At 36.1% G+C, this 15,621-nt stretch overlaps 1 protein-coding gene across 4 annotated transcripts; it reads right to left on the reverse strand.

Annotated features, from left to right (window-relative positions):
* Positions 1-248: 248 nt before the first annotated feature.
* LOC146759437 (uncharacterized) lies at positions 249-14,979 on the reverse strand. Of its 4 annotated transcripts, none has more exons than XM_085510653.1 (13): positions 14,922-14,979; positions 13,213-13,408; positions 9,515-10,715; positions 8,936-9,074; positions 8,085-8,207; positions 7,625-7,685; positions 7,260-7,385; positions 6,857-6,996; positions 5,243-5,663; positions 3,374-3,493; positions 1,495-1,621; positions 812-954; positions 249-409 (listed from the first exon to the last, which is right to left on the reverse strand). In XM_085510653.1, exons 1-5 carry the CDS (start codon positions 14,973-14,975, stop codon positions 8,151-8,153), a joined length of 1,647 nt encoding a protein of 548 aa, XP_085366779.1. In that variant the 5' UTR covers positions 14,976-14,979; the 3' UTR covers positions 249-409; positions 812-954; positions 1,495-1,621; positions 3,374-3,493; positions 5,243-5,663; positions 6,857-6,996; positions 7,260-7,385; positions 7,625-7,685; positions 8,085-8,150. The 4 variants fall into 4 exon arrangements, with proteins under 4 accessions (XP_085366779.1, XP_085366776.1, XP_085366778.1 ...); XM_085510650.1 differs by having other exon boundaries at positions 9,515-10,718; XM_085510652.1 differs by lacking the exon at positions 7,260-7,385 and having other exon boundaries at positions 9,515-10,718.
* Positions 14,980-15,621: the final 642 nt, after the last annotated feature.

Genomic DNA, 15,621 nt, shown 5'->3' on the forward strand with positions numbered 1-15,621 from the left:
GTGAAAAAAGCAAGCCAGGCCATCCTGAACAAGTACAGTTATTACTGCACAATGGGTAAATAGCAATCAGTCCCAGAGATACTGTTCCTATACAGGGGAGGCAAGACAAAAATAAATAAACCCTTAACCACAATCAAATCCAAACCCAGTTTAAGAAAGCTTGTATTTATTTCAGCCTCAATGGAGTCAGTTTGAAACTGTCAGAGAGACACTGTACACCTATATACAAATTTAAGAACACAACGGAGTAACAGTTACTGTTTATTAACAACCAGTTTTAATAATACGATAAAAGTATGTCCTGAGAAAGGGGAACAAACATGCTTCTTCAAGGTTTTTTAGCTGTTCTGGATCTCAGCCGTTGCTTGATGATCAGATGATCACTTTCCTTCTTTTGTTCCTCAGATTCCTGAAGAAAACATTTCAAAAGTTACTCATCTTTTCACACAAGACTGACAAGCTCCTCTTGACCCACGCAAACATATTTCTTCCCCTAAATGGATTTCAGAATGGCATTTGCTTATTATATTTTATTCAGAAAACTATGGGATACCGAGATCATTTTAATGCAGCTTAATCACAAGGAACAAATATGGAGAATGTACAAAATCCTGTACTGTAAGCCAGCCAAACAAAGAGACCTTTGAGGACAAACTAAAACAGAACAGCAGGAAGACCAACAAGAATGACTTGGTAGAATAAAGAAATACCTCAGTACTTTCAACCTCCTCCTGCAAATAGATGAAACCTCCAGTCTGTTTGGACTCCTTAGTAGTTTATTTTAAGCCAAGACTACAGTATAATCGCTTACCGAAGAAGCAGGTATATCTAGAGGGCCAGAAACGAGAGTGGAATACAGCTTCCTTTTGCATCGTTTTGGCTTGGTCTCTCCTTCTTCGAGACTTTCAGGCTCGTTTGATTTAGGAGAACTTACTGCTGACATCAGCTTCTTGGCTAGAAGAAATTTGTTTTGATACATAAACCAATCAACTTACAGGTTTTGTGAGTCTTTAAATCAATGAATGCAAAAAAAGCTTCGTACCAAACTTGGTTTATAAACGACACGTTAAATTTAAGTGAAAATACTCAGAAATTGTATTTGTTCATCGAGGCTCTTTATTGCTTCTATAGCTGAAACAGTTTATAGGTTCAGGTACGGCAGATTAAAGCACGCATTAAAATGGAGTATGAAAGACAATCATGGCTCAGAAGTCGCTGGAAGTCAGAAACTTCAGCAGGAGTTAAACAACAGGCCTAACTTTCGTGCTGACAGAAGCACAAGACAGAACCAACTTTCTCTGTATACTTGTAGGTTTTCACAAATGTAATAATGAATCTCTGAAGAGACGAATAAATGCATTTACTTCATAAATCAAAGGACAACTTAACATGGCAGACAAGTTCTCTAAGAACACATACATTAATAGCCTACAGCAGAAACAAGCCATTCTACAATGTCTAGAAAACATGGAATAAAACTTATTCTACACCAACCTTTAGAGTGTATAATAGAAGGAGAGCTTTGAATAAAATCTCCAACTTTTTGCAGTGTTTCATCCTTCTTTTTAGTCAGTCTTGAAGCATGTACTCGCTTTCTCAGGAAGTAGTCTTTTCCGGATTTCTGTTCAACAGAGATGTGAACATGTGAAACAAGAGCATTGTTTAAACTTCATTTTAGTTCAACGTTATTTTAAGTTGACATTTTGAGCTTTACTACTGACACCTCTGTTCATTCTGCTGATGATACCACAACGGCAAGTAATGCAGACAATTTGATACCCTTTAGGGAGTTGTCAAAATCTCAGCTATTTCAAGGCATACGTTTCTTAAAGTTTCTTAATAAGGCAGTAGTTTCTTTAAAAGTAGCTCCCAAGCTGTGGAGTTGTTTCTTACATAAGCTGTTCTAATTACATAAAATAAACAAACATACAAAACAGAAGACAACAGATGGGAAAAATCTACTACTCATACTCTGACCATGCCAAGGATACTGCTATCACATGTGAACATCTGTTTTTAATAACTGCCATGCATATTAATGATATGAACCTTAGTTTAATACAAGGGCTTCACTTACAAAAGCACACGATAATACACTAAAGCTTCTCTTCCCAACTATTCAGTGTGCAATATCCTTCCCTCCAAATCATTACACAGTACAGCCATTACACGCTCTGGGGACAGACTGACTTGCCCTTTGGTTAGCTTATGGAATTTAATAGGAAGAGCTCATAAGCATGTAAGATTCCCATTCAGGTATACACATAAGGATAAGACACTGCTTCTTTCGTGTGACCACACAATTACAGGAAGTCCCAAGCTAGCTTCAAAACTAGAACAAAAACCAACCATTTTCTCGTCACTTGCAGAGGGTGAATTAAAAGCCATGACAGATTTTGTATTTTTCGTGTTCTCACTTTTCACAAAATCCTGGGAAAATAAGACAAGTTTCAGCCATGATTCTTTTGGAAAGAACAATTGATGTCACAAAAGTGAACACTTTAAACACCTTTGCTAATAGTAGGGAAGTATTTGCTAGTGGTAACTATTCCACTGTAAATCAGATAATAAATAAGCATTCAATTATAAAAACAGGACATTAAGATATCAGTATTAGACATCTCATGATGTCTAAAAAGCTGATTTATGTCTACAGGTTTCAAAGAAAATACACAATGGAGTTAAGAGAAATTCCCTTCTCTTAAACCATTATCACTGAGCTTGGCTACTAGTTTTGTTCATTAAAGCAGTTCATTAATTAAATTCTTCAACTACTTTACTGAGGTAGAAATAGCATTTTTTAGTGCTAGTTTTTAATGCTTTTTTTAATTGTAGAAAGACAAAAAGTAGTCAGAGCCACTTTATCAGGCTCTGCTAAGAATCTGAATGGAGTATCACCACCCACTCTATTTCCAAGAATTAAGTTGGTTAATAAATACTTTGTTTTTAAAATATATGTAACTGCTATTTTATGAAAGTTAGCAATTAAAAACTTATATAGGAATGATTAACATCATCTGCTAACAAAACAATATCCAGAAATCCTGCAGAGGAAGAAAATAAGTTCAATTTGCTGTGCCCGTTTCAGTGGCTCCATGAATTTTTTCCAAGTAACTTATCTAATCATGAGCCACTTCATAAGCATTAACATGAGGAGAGTTTTCAACAGCACCTGACAAAAATGCATCACACAATTGTTTCAACAGCTTTTATTCCTATCAAAGGCTATAAAAACAGGTGATCTGATCACCTTGAAAGGGATAAATAAATTAAAACTTGGGAATTGTTTAGAGAACATGAGATCTTTTCCTACTCATTCCTTATCAAAAGCAATACAATCACAACATTTTCAGATCTGAAGTTTCATACTAACCTCAGATTCATTTAATGAAGTGAGGCTCCTAGTACATGGAGGTGACAAATAATTGTCTTCAGCTTTGCATCTTAATGGAATACTTTCTCCAGTTTTAGTTTTGCTTTGTTGTTTCCTAGGCTGTAAATATTTAAAAGGAGTAAAGATTAGGCTATGCATTAGACCTCCAAAATATCTCGAGTTTTCTAAAGTTACAGTGTAAAACCTCAAGCTCAGACGCCACATGAACACGTAAGCTGAAACACAGCACAAGTGTGGGAAGGTAGTAACATCTATTCATTGTGTGATCTTCAGATACACCCTACTGGGTCTCACTAACAGTCTCAGGCAGTATTCTGCCTCCAAAAGAGAGAAAGCGAGACATTATTTAGGGACAAAATCTGTAACGCTGGTCGTTTTGTCATCCATTCCCCCCATACTCTGCACGCTCACAGCTGCTATGTTAGAACACCAAAGGCTAAACCTCTGCTTAATCTTCAGCATCCACATACGAATACATGGAAAACTGCATGGAAAAGTTCCATAATGTACACAGAGAGATGGTGTTCTAGTAAATAAAATACTTTTGAGAAGATGAGAGCTCATGTTTGAGTGGAAGACAAAAAGAACCAACAAGTACTCATCACTGAATATGCAGTTAAAGGACTATATGCTAAGAAAAATGATTCTAGCTCCAGTATCTCCTAGGAAAACAGAAGAACAAAAAGGGGTTAACAAGATGTTAACTACTGACTTTCTATAAATATAATCATACCTTTTCATTTACAGAGTCATTCCTTCTACTTTATCTTTCTTCAAGTAAAGGTATTTCTGGCAAAGTCTGAGGGCTACTGTGGTTAATGCGTTGTTTTAATTCCTTTATAAAGTCATCTTTGTCAGCCAGTTCTTTTCTTAACTCTTCTATCACAGTTGCATTATCCTAATAAACAGTAAAAACTGCTGAGTTGTGGGATTGGCAAAAGGAATTAACACACACAAGCAGTATTGCAATTACTTAGTAGCATCAGTTTTAGAATTGCAGGCTAGAACACTTAACTATTCAAGAACAGTAACATTTCACGGATTTGTACGGTCACTGTTACAAGTGCAGTAGTCACAGAATTGCCTGGGAAGTTGTAATACAATATATTTTGATTCTTCTATTTTACTTATGTGCTTCAGCCTTCATCTCCCTTAAGATATAATAACCCGAGCATTTATTTGTTCCCAAATCCTCGGTACTGTGAGAAAGTCGGCAGTTGTAGGGGAAGTTTTGCTATGAGAACATCTTTCTTCTCAGAGAAAGTGAATCCAAACATTCTCAAAAGAGCACAACTCATTTAGTCTTCTGTTTAGCTTCTGAAATTCTATGCTACGGCTTAGATTGGCTATCCTGATTAAAAGCTGGATGTTGAAATAAGAAATGCAACTTCCAGAGATCATCCCCCCTCTGCTTTTTGATGCTTCCCTTAATCTCTCTCCACGTCCCCTTCTGTCTTTTCATGCCATTGTAGATACTACCTCAGAGAAAGCAAAGAAAGTAAGAAACCTGAGACAGAACTACTGTCTGAGTATTGAGCCTAGCTTGGGATCCGGAAATGCTGTGAATTATCAGAAAAAGCTACAGATGTCCAGTCTGATTGTAGGATCATAAGCATCAAACTGATATCTGCTTATCTGAACTACTGAAAAAATTGAAATTTTAGTAATTAACAGAAATTCTGTTTCTGAAGAACAAAAATAAAAGCTGGTGCTTTTTTTGGTTAGTTGCACATGATATCAATACAACAGTGTTCAAGAACAGAACCACACCCAGAATACAAAGAGCAGGTACAGGAGTCTTACAGAATTTATGGGTAGCTAATCAGGAAGGAGGAAAGGAGAGCTGACCTTGCTTGAATCCTTTAAGGCAGATTGTCTCAGTTCTGCTATTTCTGTCTCTTTTTGTATGACATTAGAAGCCAAAGTTTTGAGCTGTTTTTCCAAAGCTTCAACTAACTGATCTCTCTCCTCACGCCACTTTTGAAGATTACGGTCCTTTTCCTCCAGCTGGGCAACAAGTCTTTCCTAAAAGAAGAACAGATGAACAGTGAACATCACCTACTACACACTGAACTGTTCTAACACTTCGGTAGTTAGCACCGTTTTACAGTCTTAGTAAATGTATGATCTATGATATATGTTGTCGGTCCTCAGCAAATTGTTTCATTTCTTTGTTGCGAAGATTCTCAGCTTCTTTTATCTGATTTAGGAGCTCTTCTTTCTCCTCCAGCCACTTTTTTCTATCAGTTTGATACTTAGTCTCACTTTCCTATTTCAAAGAAACCAAAAATGAAATAGTGAGTCATTAAGGAATAAAAGTCTTAAAAGCCAGGTCATCATTAAATAGACTTGTTTCTGCAAGATAACAGAAACATTAGCAGTTTTTACTACAGAATATTCCCAAAGGCAGGTATTGGATAATCATTAGTTCTTTTCCATTAAAAAATAATCATTTCCAGTATTTCTTATTCAGACTGCAGAGCCTCCATAAAACATCTCTTTTTCTTTATAAATGTTCACACAAGCTTTACAGAACTTACACCAAAAGTCAGTATAAGAAAAACTCTTTTAACTTAAAAACTTCTAACACTTTACGCTGCCTTGCAGCAGTTGTAGAAAAACTTGCAGCTCCTTCAGGGTTGAAAGACAAAGAAAAGCAACATAGTTTACACTGTAGGAGTAGTCTCCTTTCCTATCAAACCTACTGGCAGACATTCTCATATATAGGACAGAGCACCTGAGAAACTGCTTGGAAAAAATAAAAGTCTTTTAACCAAGGAAAATTAGTAGACCCGCAGCCCAACAAAAAAGGCTTCCTGGTGATAAAGTTAGATGATGATTTCGATAGCTTATATTAGTTGCCCAAACAACTAACAGAAAACAGTTTTGACAAATACTCCGTAAGTTACACTTTGCTTTGAGTTAGTATTCCTTTCTTGCAAACAACAATTGTATAAGTATACTCTGCTTATAGCACATTGACGTGGTATAGAATGAAGCAATGAATGCTCAACTTTCCCCTCTTCTTGAAAAAGGGAATTGGCTCTGTGCATTAAAAAAAATATCATGAATAAGCTTACTCAAGGTGAAGGAGGAAAGAAGTTCAGAACCATTCCACTAACAGAGTGGATGTAACCTATTGTATACTCACTTAGAAAACTCCCACTGCCAGCCCATTACTTTTATTTAAAAAAACAAACAAACAACAACAAAAAATAACATCAGATGGGATAAGACAACTAACTGTTCAGAGGCCAGCAAAAGAAGCACTGCTCATGGCAGCATAATGTAGGGAAGGCTACACTTCCTATACTATGGGGGCATCAGTGATGCCATTCTTAACGTACCACAAAAAAGCTGCACCTGGTCCCTATTGCATGTTGCACTGCAGCTTTTACAGGAAGTTTCTGTAATCAATATAACAGTTTACTTTATCAAGTTACAACTTTGAAGTTAAGTTACCTCCAGCTCTTTTTGCAGCTTTATTAATTCTGTACTGTTTTCATTCAAATTTGCCTCATCACTTTTGTTGTTCTTTTGCTGCCAGTCACTATTGCTCTGGTATTCCAGTTCACTGTATTTGTGTTTCCATGCAATCAGTTCTACTCAATACACAAAATGAGGTTAGATAGCATATCATTTCAAATATATATTTGAAATACCACACCAATGACTTTTTACTAAAGCAGCTTCGGTTTTATCTGCTACAGACATAAAGAAATAACAGAAGCCTTTAACTACAAGAGAGTTGTTGTTTACTATGGAACGTTAATGCCTAAGTAACAGTCACATGAAAATGGAAGTGGCTATCACAGTACGTCTAAACCCCTTTTGCATCCCTGCTCCCTTTCCCTGGAAAGATTACCTGAAGCTAATTTTTGGTTCTCTTCTAACTGAGCTTGAAGCATTTCATCTTGTTCAAACTGCGTTACCTCTTGTTCTTCTAATGCCATCCGCATAACTTCAATTGTTCTATCCCTTGCACACAGATCTGAAGGTTTGAAAATTTACAGATGAACTCCCTACTAGCTCCCGTTATTCTCAAATCAAGATTCTCCCATGACCAAAAGCACTTTTAAAAGAAATAGAGCATCTCCATTGAAATATTTACATACAAATATATGCAGATATGTTTTAAAATCGAAACACAGAAGACTCAAAGTCATTAGCAATGTGACAACATTTACACGGATATTCCACACACACACACACACACAAATAATGGCTGACCGTCACATAGTTGGTCATAGTCTTTGGAGATATCTTCCATCCTCTCAGTTTCCACCAGCTCCTATATTTCATGTTGAAAGAAAAGCATACAGAGTAAAAACAAGCAGAATCTTTCAGACAGCCTAGAATTAATAAGTTTTTCATAAAGCATAAATAAGGACTCAAGCTGATAAAAAGAATTTATGGTAAGACATTTCAATTAACATATCATGATGTCACTCAACAAGATCAGGTTATATGCATGTATTATATATGTATTTACTATGCAGATTATTGTATTTAAAGCAATCTGCCAGTGCTCTGTAGTGACTAATTATTTGAATATCTTTCATGGTTTACCACTAATTTCAGTTGGCCACTTTCATTTTGCTCCAATTTTTTAATTTTTTTTTGACCTTTTTCCTGTTGCTTGGAAAACCTGCATCATTCATTTAATAAAAATTAAGAGCAAGAAAAATACCTGTTTAAGTTGTTGGATAGTATGGTCTTTATAATCCAGCTCATCCTAAAACTGGTTATTAATCCTTTAAAGTTCTTCCATCTTGTTCCTGAGGGATTCCTCCACAGAACGCATCGTGGACACCTGTAATGTAAGCACAGCTCACGGTTCATTAAAAGACTTCTGTAATCCAACCTGGCCAAATACTTCTTTGTTAAATAAAGAGGAATTCACAAACAAGTGCTGAGTAGGAAAACGACAGCAAGTGCAAGGTTACCAAGGAAGACATGAATTCATTTTTAAGCTTCAATTTTCCAACCCAAGCACACCCAATAAACTTTCAGACTAAGATCCTGCAAAATGGGTTTTAAAATATCTACTTGTTTAATAATTTAATTTTAACTATTAACATCACTGAAGCTGAAATTGAAGAAAAAAAATATACATGCTTATATTAAAGAGCCTCTGGAAATTAGTCTATTTCTCTTCAAGTAAATAGCATTCTTCTTCCCACTTATCAGCGTTTTTCACAAGACTTAGGTTTTAGGCTTTGGAGTTACCAAGGATACCAATGGCAAGTCACCAGTAACGTAGAGATAATAACAAGTCCCCTCCAGAGGCAGATTAGCTATTCTCTTCACTAACCTTATTCCAGACTACCAACCAACTTTACTTTCCTCTGTTCATTATCTATGCGAAACCATGTTTTAACTTCTGGTTCCCTCTAGAGCTTCAATGGCAACTTTACCTAAGATTTGCTGCTAGCCACACTAGTGTGAAATTTCCAGCTTCATAGTTAAAGTTTGAGAAGTTTTAACAGCAGAAAGCCAAGCATAATCTTACAGAAAAAAATAGCTCAGTTGACTACAAACCTCGCTTTGTAGTTGCTGAATTTGTTTCTCGGCATCAGAATGTTTGTCTTTTAGATCTGCATACTCTTCTTCTTTCCTCTGCAAATCTTTTTTCAAATTCAGTACAAGGGCAGAACTCTCAGAAAGAATATTATCTAGCCTTATGTTAAAAATAAAGAGACAAAGAACATTACTGTTACACATCTCATGGAAACAGCAATTACAGCTTAATCCATGCCCTGCCTGTTGGTTTCTATTTGTAAATAGACTCTTAAATCTATCTAGACCAGTGACAAGATTTAAACAATTACTTTTGAATTTCAGCTTGCTTCTCATAATCAGATGCTGAAGCAATAAATTATTCAGATGCTATTCTGAGGGATGTACAACAAAACCACCAGCAATCCCCATATTATTCTTTATTTCCTTGCACACTCCTGTTTTCCCTTGGAACTCAAGTAGCATACCAAAGCATCCTAAAGTAGTAGTTTGGCCATTGATAAGCATGCAGATGCATTAAGTCGAAGGGATGTTCCCATTAACTATTTTTAACTCTAGTTCATTCTCAAAGGGCTCTAAGTTAACTCAGTGGTTACTTACGATTCTATACGTTGCACTTTCTCCATCTCACTCTTTTCCTTTTCCCGAAGAGAGTGTTTCATCTGCTCCAAGCTGTTTTTAAGCTGCATAACTTCTTGAATCAGATTTGCTTCTTTGCTACTTAACTCTTCAAACTTTTTGTCTGCATTTGCAGACTTCTCCTGCAGAGTTGCTGTAACTGTCTCTAGATTAACAATAATAGATTCTTTTTCTTTAAGTAATTCATTGAGTTTTGACACATTGTCTTCCATTGTCTTGGAAGCCTCCAGGAGATATTCAAGCTCTCTTATTTTTACCTCACAGTTGGCAACTTCCTCCTGAAGTTTTGCAATCACTCTCTGATCTTCTGCAGTCTTTTCTTCAAACTCCTGAGTTTTCTTTTCTATTTGCTCATGTAACTGATTCACAAGATCATCTTCCTGACTAGTGTGAGTTGTAATCTCACATAGCTTCATTACAAGTTGACGATTATGATTTTCAGCATTATTCAGTCCCACCTTTAGGTTTTCATTGTCTTGAAGCAGTGCTTTGATGTGCTGACTTTTTTGTGAGGAAACATCAACAATACTTCTGCATACTTCCCAAATCTTTTCAAGACTATAGTTAAAGGAGAGGTCCTGCACAAGATCTGAGATGGAAGAAGTCTTTGACTGAATGCATGCAGAACTAATTTGAGATGTCCCTGGCTCATCTTTTTCACAGTCTGAGGAATCCTTTACACTGACAAAGTCAGTACCGATGGCATGAAACTCTAAGTGACATTTGTATAATTCATCTAATTTGGTCCGCATTTCTTTTACTTGTGACACTTTATCAATTATATATTCTTTGGCAACTTCTATGTTGTTAGTTAGTTGGGCATTTTTGTTTTCAAGTGTCATATTTATAGATTTCTGTTCATCCAGTTCAGAAGCAATTCCCCGATAGTCAGCTTGACCCTGCAGAATTTGTTCACGGAGGGCATCAGCTGTTTCTTCAGAAAAAGAAAGCTCAATACGCAGGCTTGTTACCTGCTTACTGAAATCTTCTTTTTTATTTTTTTCTCTTCTGCATTGTTCTTCAAGCACAGCTAAATGACGTTCCAAGATTTCAGTTCTTTCCCTCAGTGCTAGTACTTCCTTTCGGTACGCGGAGCACTTTTGTTTCATGTGTTCAATTGTCCTTTGCTCTACAGTGTTCTTTTTCTTTCTCTCATTTACAACTACTGTAAAACAAACAAACAAACAAACCAAAAAAAAAGGGAAAAGGAATGTAGCTCAGATTGATTAAAATCATTATTACATAGCAGTTCACAACACCAAGTAGCAACTTCTAAGTGAAAAACTGTCGTAATATGCAAGCCATACCCTCACATCACATAGTATTTGATACTAGTGAAGGAATTAAAGTCCTCTGAACACGTAATCAGGTGCCTCAGATTTCTATACAGAATTAACAGCAAAAGGTTTTCAGTCTGGAAGAACACTTTTACCATGGCACTACTCAAACCTTACACAACACACCAGTAGAAAATCTTATTAGATCTAAGAAACATGGGAACGAGATAGATAATTCACAGCTATATTCTTTCTATCTTCCCTGCTTCAGCAATCCCTATAAGGCAGCCAGGAATCACTCCATCTACATCTAAATGGTAGATAAACAGTTCTCTAAGAAATTTCATTCCAACTCACAGTCCTCTTACTTTCAAAAGAAAGATAAAACCCTGGACAAGTTGATCACTTAAGTGTTGATATCTGTCTCTCTTATTCAGTTGATCTCTAAACAAAATATGAGGATTCCTACTTCTGTCCACACTTACTCTTTTGCATATAAAGTTCACTCATAAAGTTGTACAAATTTGCAGATTCAAGTTTCCATAAATATTCCATTAGCTTGGGGCTGTTTTTTTCTTTAACTGGTGAGCAATTAGCTAAAATCACATGCATTTTCTTTCTATCAAAAGCGACTTCTGCTGTATTTCATCATTGCTTTAGAATCCAGTTATGTCCATTCCATAATATGCATACTTTAAGTATTAAAAAAAATAAATATAAGTCAAGACTTACTAGGGATTGGGTCACCACAACAATATATTCCATGGTGATTCTTGTACAGTCCTTTTATTACTACAACTACAGAAATGCAGAATTTTATAGCGCCCACGTGCAGCCTGCATTACATACAGATTCACATGTACTGCATGGAAACAGCCTCTTAACTCATCTAAGGAGTTTTATATACAGCCCTCAACTGATTTAAAAGTCATACTGAAGAAACAGCAGTGGCATATTCCACCCCAAACCAGGTTTTGGGTTTTGACTGCTGCTCCCAGCAACACTAGTGAGGGGAATATGATTTATAAGTAATCTAAACACTTTATGCTGAAAACAACAAGCAAGCACTAAAGCAAGATAAATAAGACTAGGGAGAAGATGTGTAATGTTCAGTCTAGAAGCTCCTTACAGAGGAAGTAGGGAAAAAGCATTATTACAGAGCATAGGAAACAAGACCTAAAAGCTCAGAGAATGGTGTAAATACCCTGAACTTGAAGCTGAGATAACCTAGCATCTCCTAAAACACTTTTGCTCGTGCTACTTATATAACTAATTCTACAAAAGAACCAGCACAACATACCTGTGCTCATTGTTCTACTGTGTATATTTAACATAGCTAAAGAATATATATTAAGCGGTTTTTGAAATTGGACGGTATTAATACTCACAAATAGAAGAAAATTTTAACATGATTGAATACTCAGTACTTCTTAACAGAAAACTTCATGCTGACATTGTGACTATCAGCTACCCATTTTAATTCCTATGTGGAGCATTGCTGTCATTAATTTTTAAATGAGAGCTTTGGTCATATGATTATAACAAACCCACTACTATTTGGAGTATGGAGGAGTCCACATCCCTCCCTCAGTCTCTGGTAAGATGCTTATATGTGATGCCATTCAGTGGTCACATTAGGATTCAATATTTATGCCAAATAAAGGCAGCAGGGACAAATCATCCAAGAACAGCATCTCATCCAAAGAAGGCCTTGACTTTCTCCCTTGCACATATTTTGCAAGAGGAATACAAGAAAGGAAGGGACTACAGCTAAGTTTTAGATTTTCCCTTCTACATTATAGAAGGGAATACTTCTATATTGTATAATATACTATACACATTATAGTATATGCCTTCCGTAATTCTAGGAACACTGATGCTCAGCTGTGCCCAGAAGTGAAGTTAAATGCATCAGAGCTTATCCAAACCATTTTGCTCAAATATTGCCCATGAGCGAGCAATTAGCAGGTCGTCAACAATTTTGATAGTTGCTTCAGGAAAAACAAAACAAACAAACAAAAAAAAGCACTTGAGCAGCTGATGCTACTCAGAAGATCAGCAACAGCAGTTGAAACAATCCTAAAGAAACTGCTTTAAAACTATTACCAAATCTGCAAGTGCATCAACAGATGAGGAAAAAGCAGCAAAAAGGAAAAAAATAGTGCAAAAAACTTTTATTCTTAAGCATTCAAAAATGAACAGCATAGGACCTTCTGAAAAAGGGATATTTACATAACAGTTACTTCTATTTACAGTTTAACACAGTGGCTTTTCTCCTTATACCATAAGGTACGCGCTTCACAGCCTTTTGCTTCCTATCCGGAATAGGAAGCAATTTATTGTTTTGGAAGACACCCTGTTCAACGATGGAAGAAACTGTACCTTTCTTTGGAGGTGGCTCTTCCACAGTAGGCTTATCTTCATCACTACTGCGCTTTCTTCCCACTTCCAACTCAGTTTTCTCTTGTTTCAGTGCTTTAACTGAAAGCACTGAAAATTGGCTGCTTTCAGTTCCTTTATTAGTGTTCTCTTCTGCCGGTTCTGCTTTAATGGTAGTTAAGTGGTAGGTAGTCTTTTCCTGTATTGATATAAGATCAGTTACACTGAAGCTTAACAAAAGGAGCACTTAAGTCTCAGTCATCTTCTGTAGGCAAATATTTACACAAAACCATACAGCTAAAATATTTACCTGGTGACTCTATAGACATCAGTTGCAAATCTCAATAGCATACAGAACAAGTACACCTTCAGATAATGACAAGTGCAATACTCGGTAGAGTATACAAGGGAAAGCAAGAGCCTAGCAGGTTACAAAGTAAAAGACTTGCACACAATCAAGAGTTTACCGGTTTATCAAAGAATTTCCTGTTTCCAAGAAGTCAACAAAATTACAAACATGGTCAAAGAGCAAATGGTCAGCTCTCATACAAGTTCATCACATCACACTTCTGCTAAGCTGCTAAAATCACTTTCATCGTGACAGATATAATCCAACCTTAAAGCTTAGTCAGCTCTGTCACGCATAGTTTAGATTGTGTCCTTGACCACAAGTGAAGCTTCCTTACTTACAAGATGACGATTGTTAAGCCATGCTGGCACTGCCAAGGACTGATTATTCATCTTTAGTAGCTTATGAAAAGAAAAGCCTCAGAAGTGTTCAGGCCACACAATCTCACAGATAGAGTTGGAGCCTTGTTCTTGGAAGAAGTAATAGGTGAGGACATGACTACTCATCACAGTCAGCTTTAATACCATGGAAATACTAAGTTGCAGTGATGCAGACAGTCAAAGACTAAGAAGGGTCAAGTTGCTAAGCTTACAAGGTTAGAGATCTGAGTGACAGAATTAACTATAAATGTTTTCAGAGCTACTTCAGGCTACCAAACATCAAAAAATGAACAAAAACCACCAGAAGTGGTATGCACACATACTTAATCAAGCTAGTCTTCACATATTCAGTAGCTCGCAGTACATTAGTCAGGATAAAGTTTTATGGACTGCATAGAACGTGGAGATATCCTGACCATTCATACTTGTACTTCCAACTCTACTCAACATACTTTTACTGTTGCTCTTCCTCTGATGTAGGAGTGTGAGGCAGGAGTTAGTGGAACACGCTGATATTTTTGTTGTGTTAACAACAACTACCTTCAGATAAATTTGAATTGTTTACAATTTCAAGCGAGTACCAGCTACATACAGAAAATCAGTTTTCCAAAAATGTGTTGATTACAAGCATAGAATTAGTGTTTTTCTTTTTTTTGTATAAGGATACGGAGATGTGTAAAACTCACATAATCTTTTACTTTTTCTTCTAAATGAGATTTTAAGTATGTAGCTCTGTAATAATGTCATCTTTCTGCACCTTGATTGAGATTGGAAATAAAAAATAAAAAAAATTCAGTCATCAGTTTCTAATGTAGTGTTAAGTAGCTGAATTACACAATGCATTAAAGGCAAATTCAGTTAAGCTAAGCTCAGTAAGAAATCTATTAATTGAGCCTACTGGAATTGCATTTTAAGCTACCACAAGTTGGTATTAATTAATTAATTAATTAAAACAATTTTACACAACATCTTGATAAAGTTACCTCAGTTGCTTCTTTAAGTTGCTCAACAGACTCATCCAATTTAATCATCTGCATTTCAAAGTCTGTAACACACAGAAAAGGTTGTATTACATAAGTAGCCAATAGATAGTTTATTAAGTAATCAATTTTTCCAGATATTCTAACGTTTAGGTAGCTTTTGAACAGATTAATTAATTTGCATGTGGTCTTCACTTATTGGGAGTGATTCAAAAGTTTTCTATATTTCTTGGAACGAAAACATTGCATCAACAAGACATAAAGAAGAGTAGAGATTACAATATAAAAGTAAAAATCAAGATATAGACATTTAACCCCATACTTACGAAAGCGTAAAGCTGCTAGTTGCAGTTTAAAGGAGAGGGGGGAAAAAAGAAAAGAAATAACCAAATACCGTGGAATTGCTGAACCTGAATATACACAAGGAACAAACTATCACTTATCTACAGGCTATGGTTCCAAAGGTAGAACATCTCCTCTAATTCCTACTCAAACTGGTTATTTCTCTTTTAGATTAATGAACTATTTCTGTCTTCTACCTTTCACATCGCATAACTCACCTTTGTTCTTCTGCATCAGCTCTTCTTCAGTTTTAAGTAGTTTGGTGTTTTTCTCTGTTAGCTCTTCTTTGGTCTCCATCAGTTCAAAGTTAGTTTTCTCCAGCTGCTTTTCAAACCAGCCAATATCTTCCTTCGGGTCCCCC

This window comes from Coturnix japonica, chromosome 10 (genome assembly GCF_054131305.1).
Source record: "Coturnix japonica strain WE chromosome 10, WE-NBRP24, whole genome shotgun sequence".
Lineage (NCBI taxonomy): Eukaryota > Metazoa > Chordata > Aves > Galliformes > Phasianidae > Coturnix > Coturnix japonica.

What these genes read in the sequence shown, in the direction of transcription:
- LOC146759437 (XM_085510652.1), bottom strand. Translation starts at nt 14,975, where the DNA reads ATGCAGATGATTAAATTGGATGAGTCTGTTGAGCAACTTAAAGAAGCA. An exon ending in AACTTAAAGAAGCAACTGAG is followed by an intron (nt 13,409 to 14,921) that starts GTAACTTTATCA and finishes ATATCAATACAG; the next exon opens with GAAAAGACTACCTACCACTT. An exon ending in TTCAGCAACTACAAAGCGAG is followed by an intron (nt 8,208 to 8,935) that starts GTTTGTAGTCAA and finishes CTTACATTACAG; the next exon opens with GTGTCCACGATGCGTTCTGT.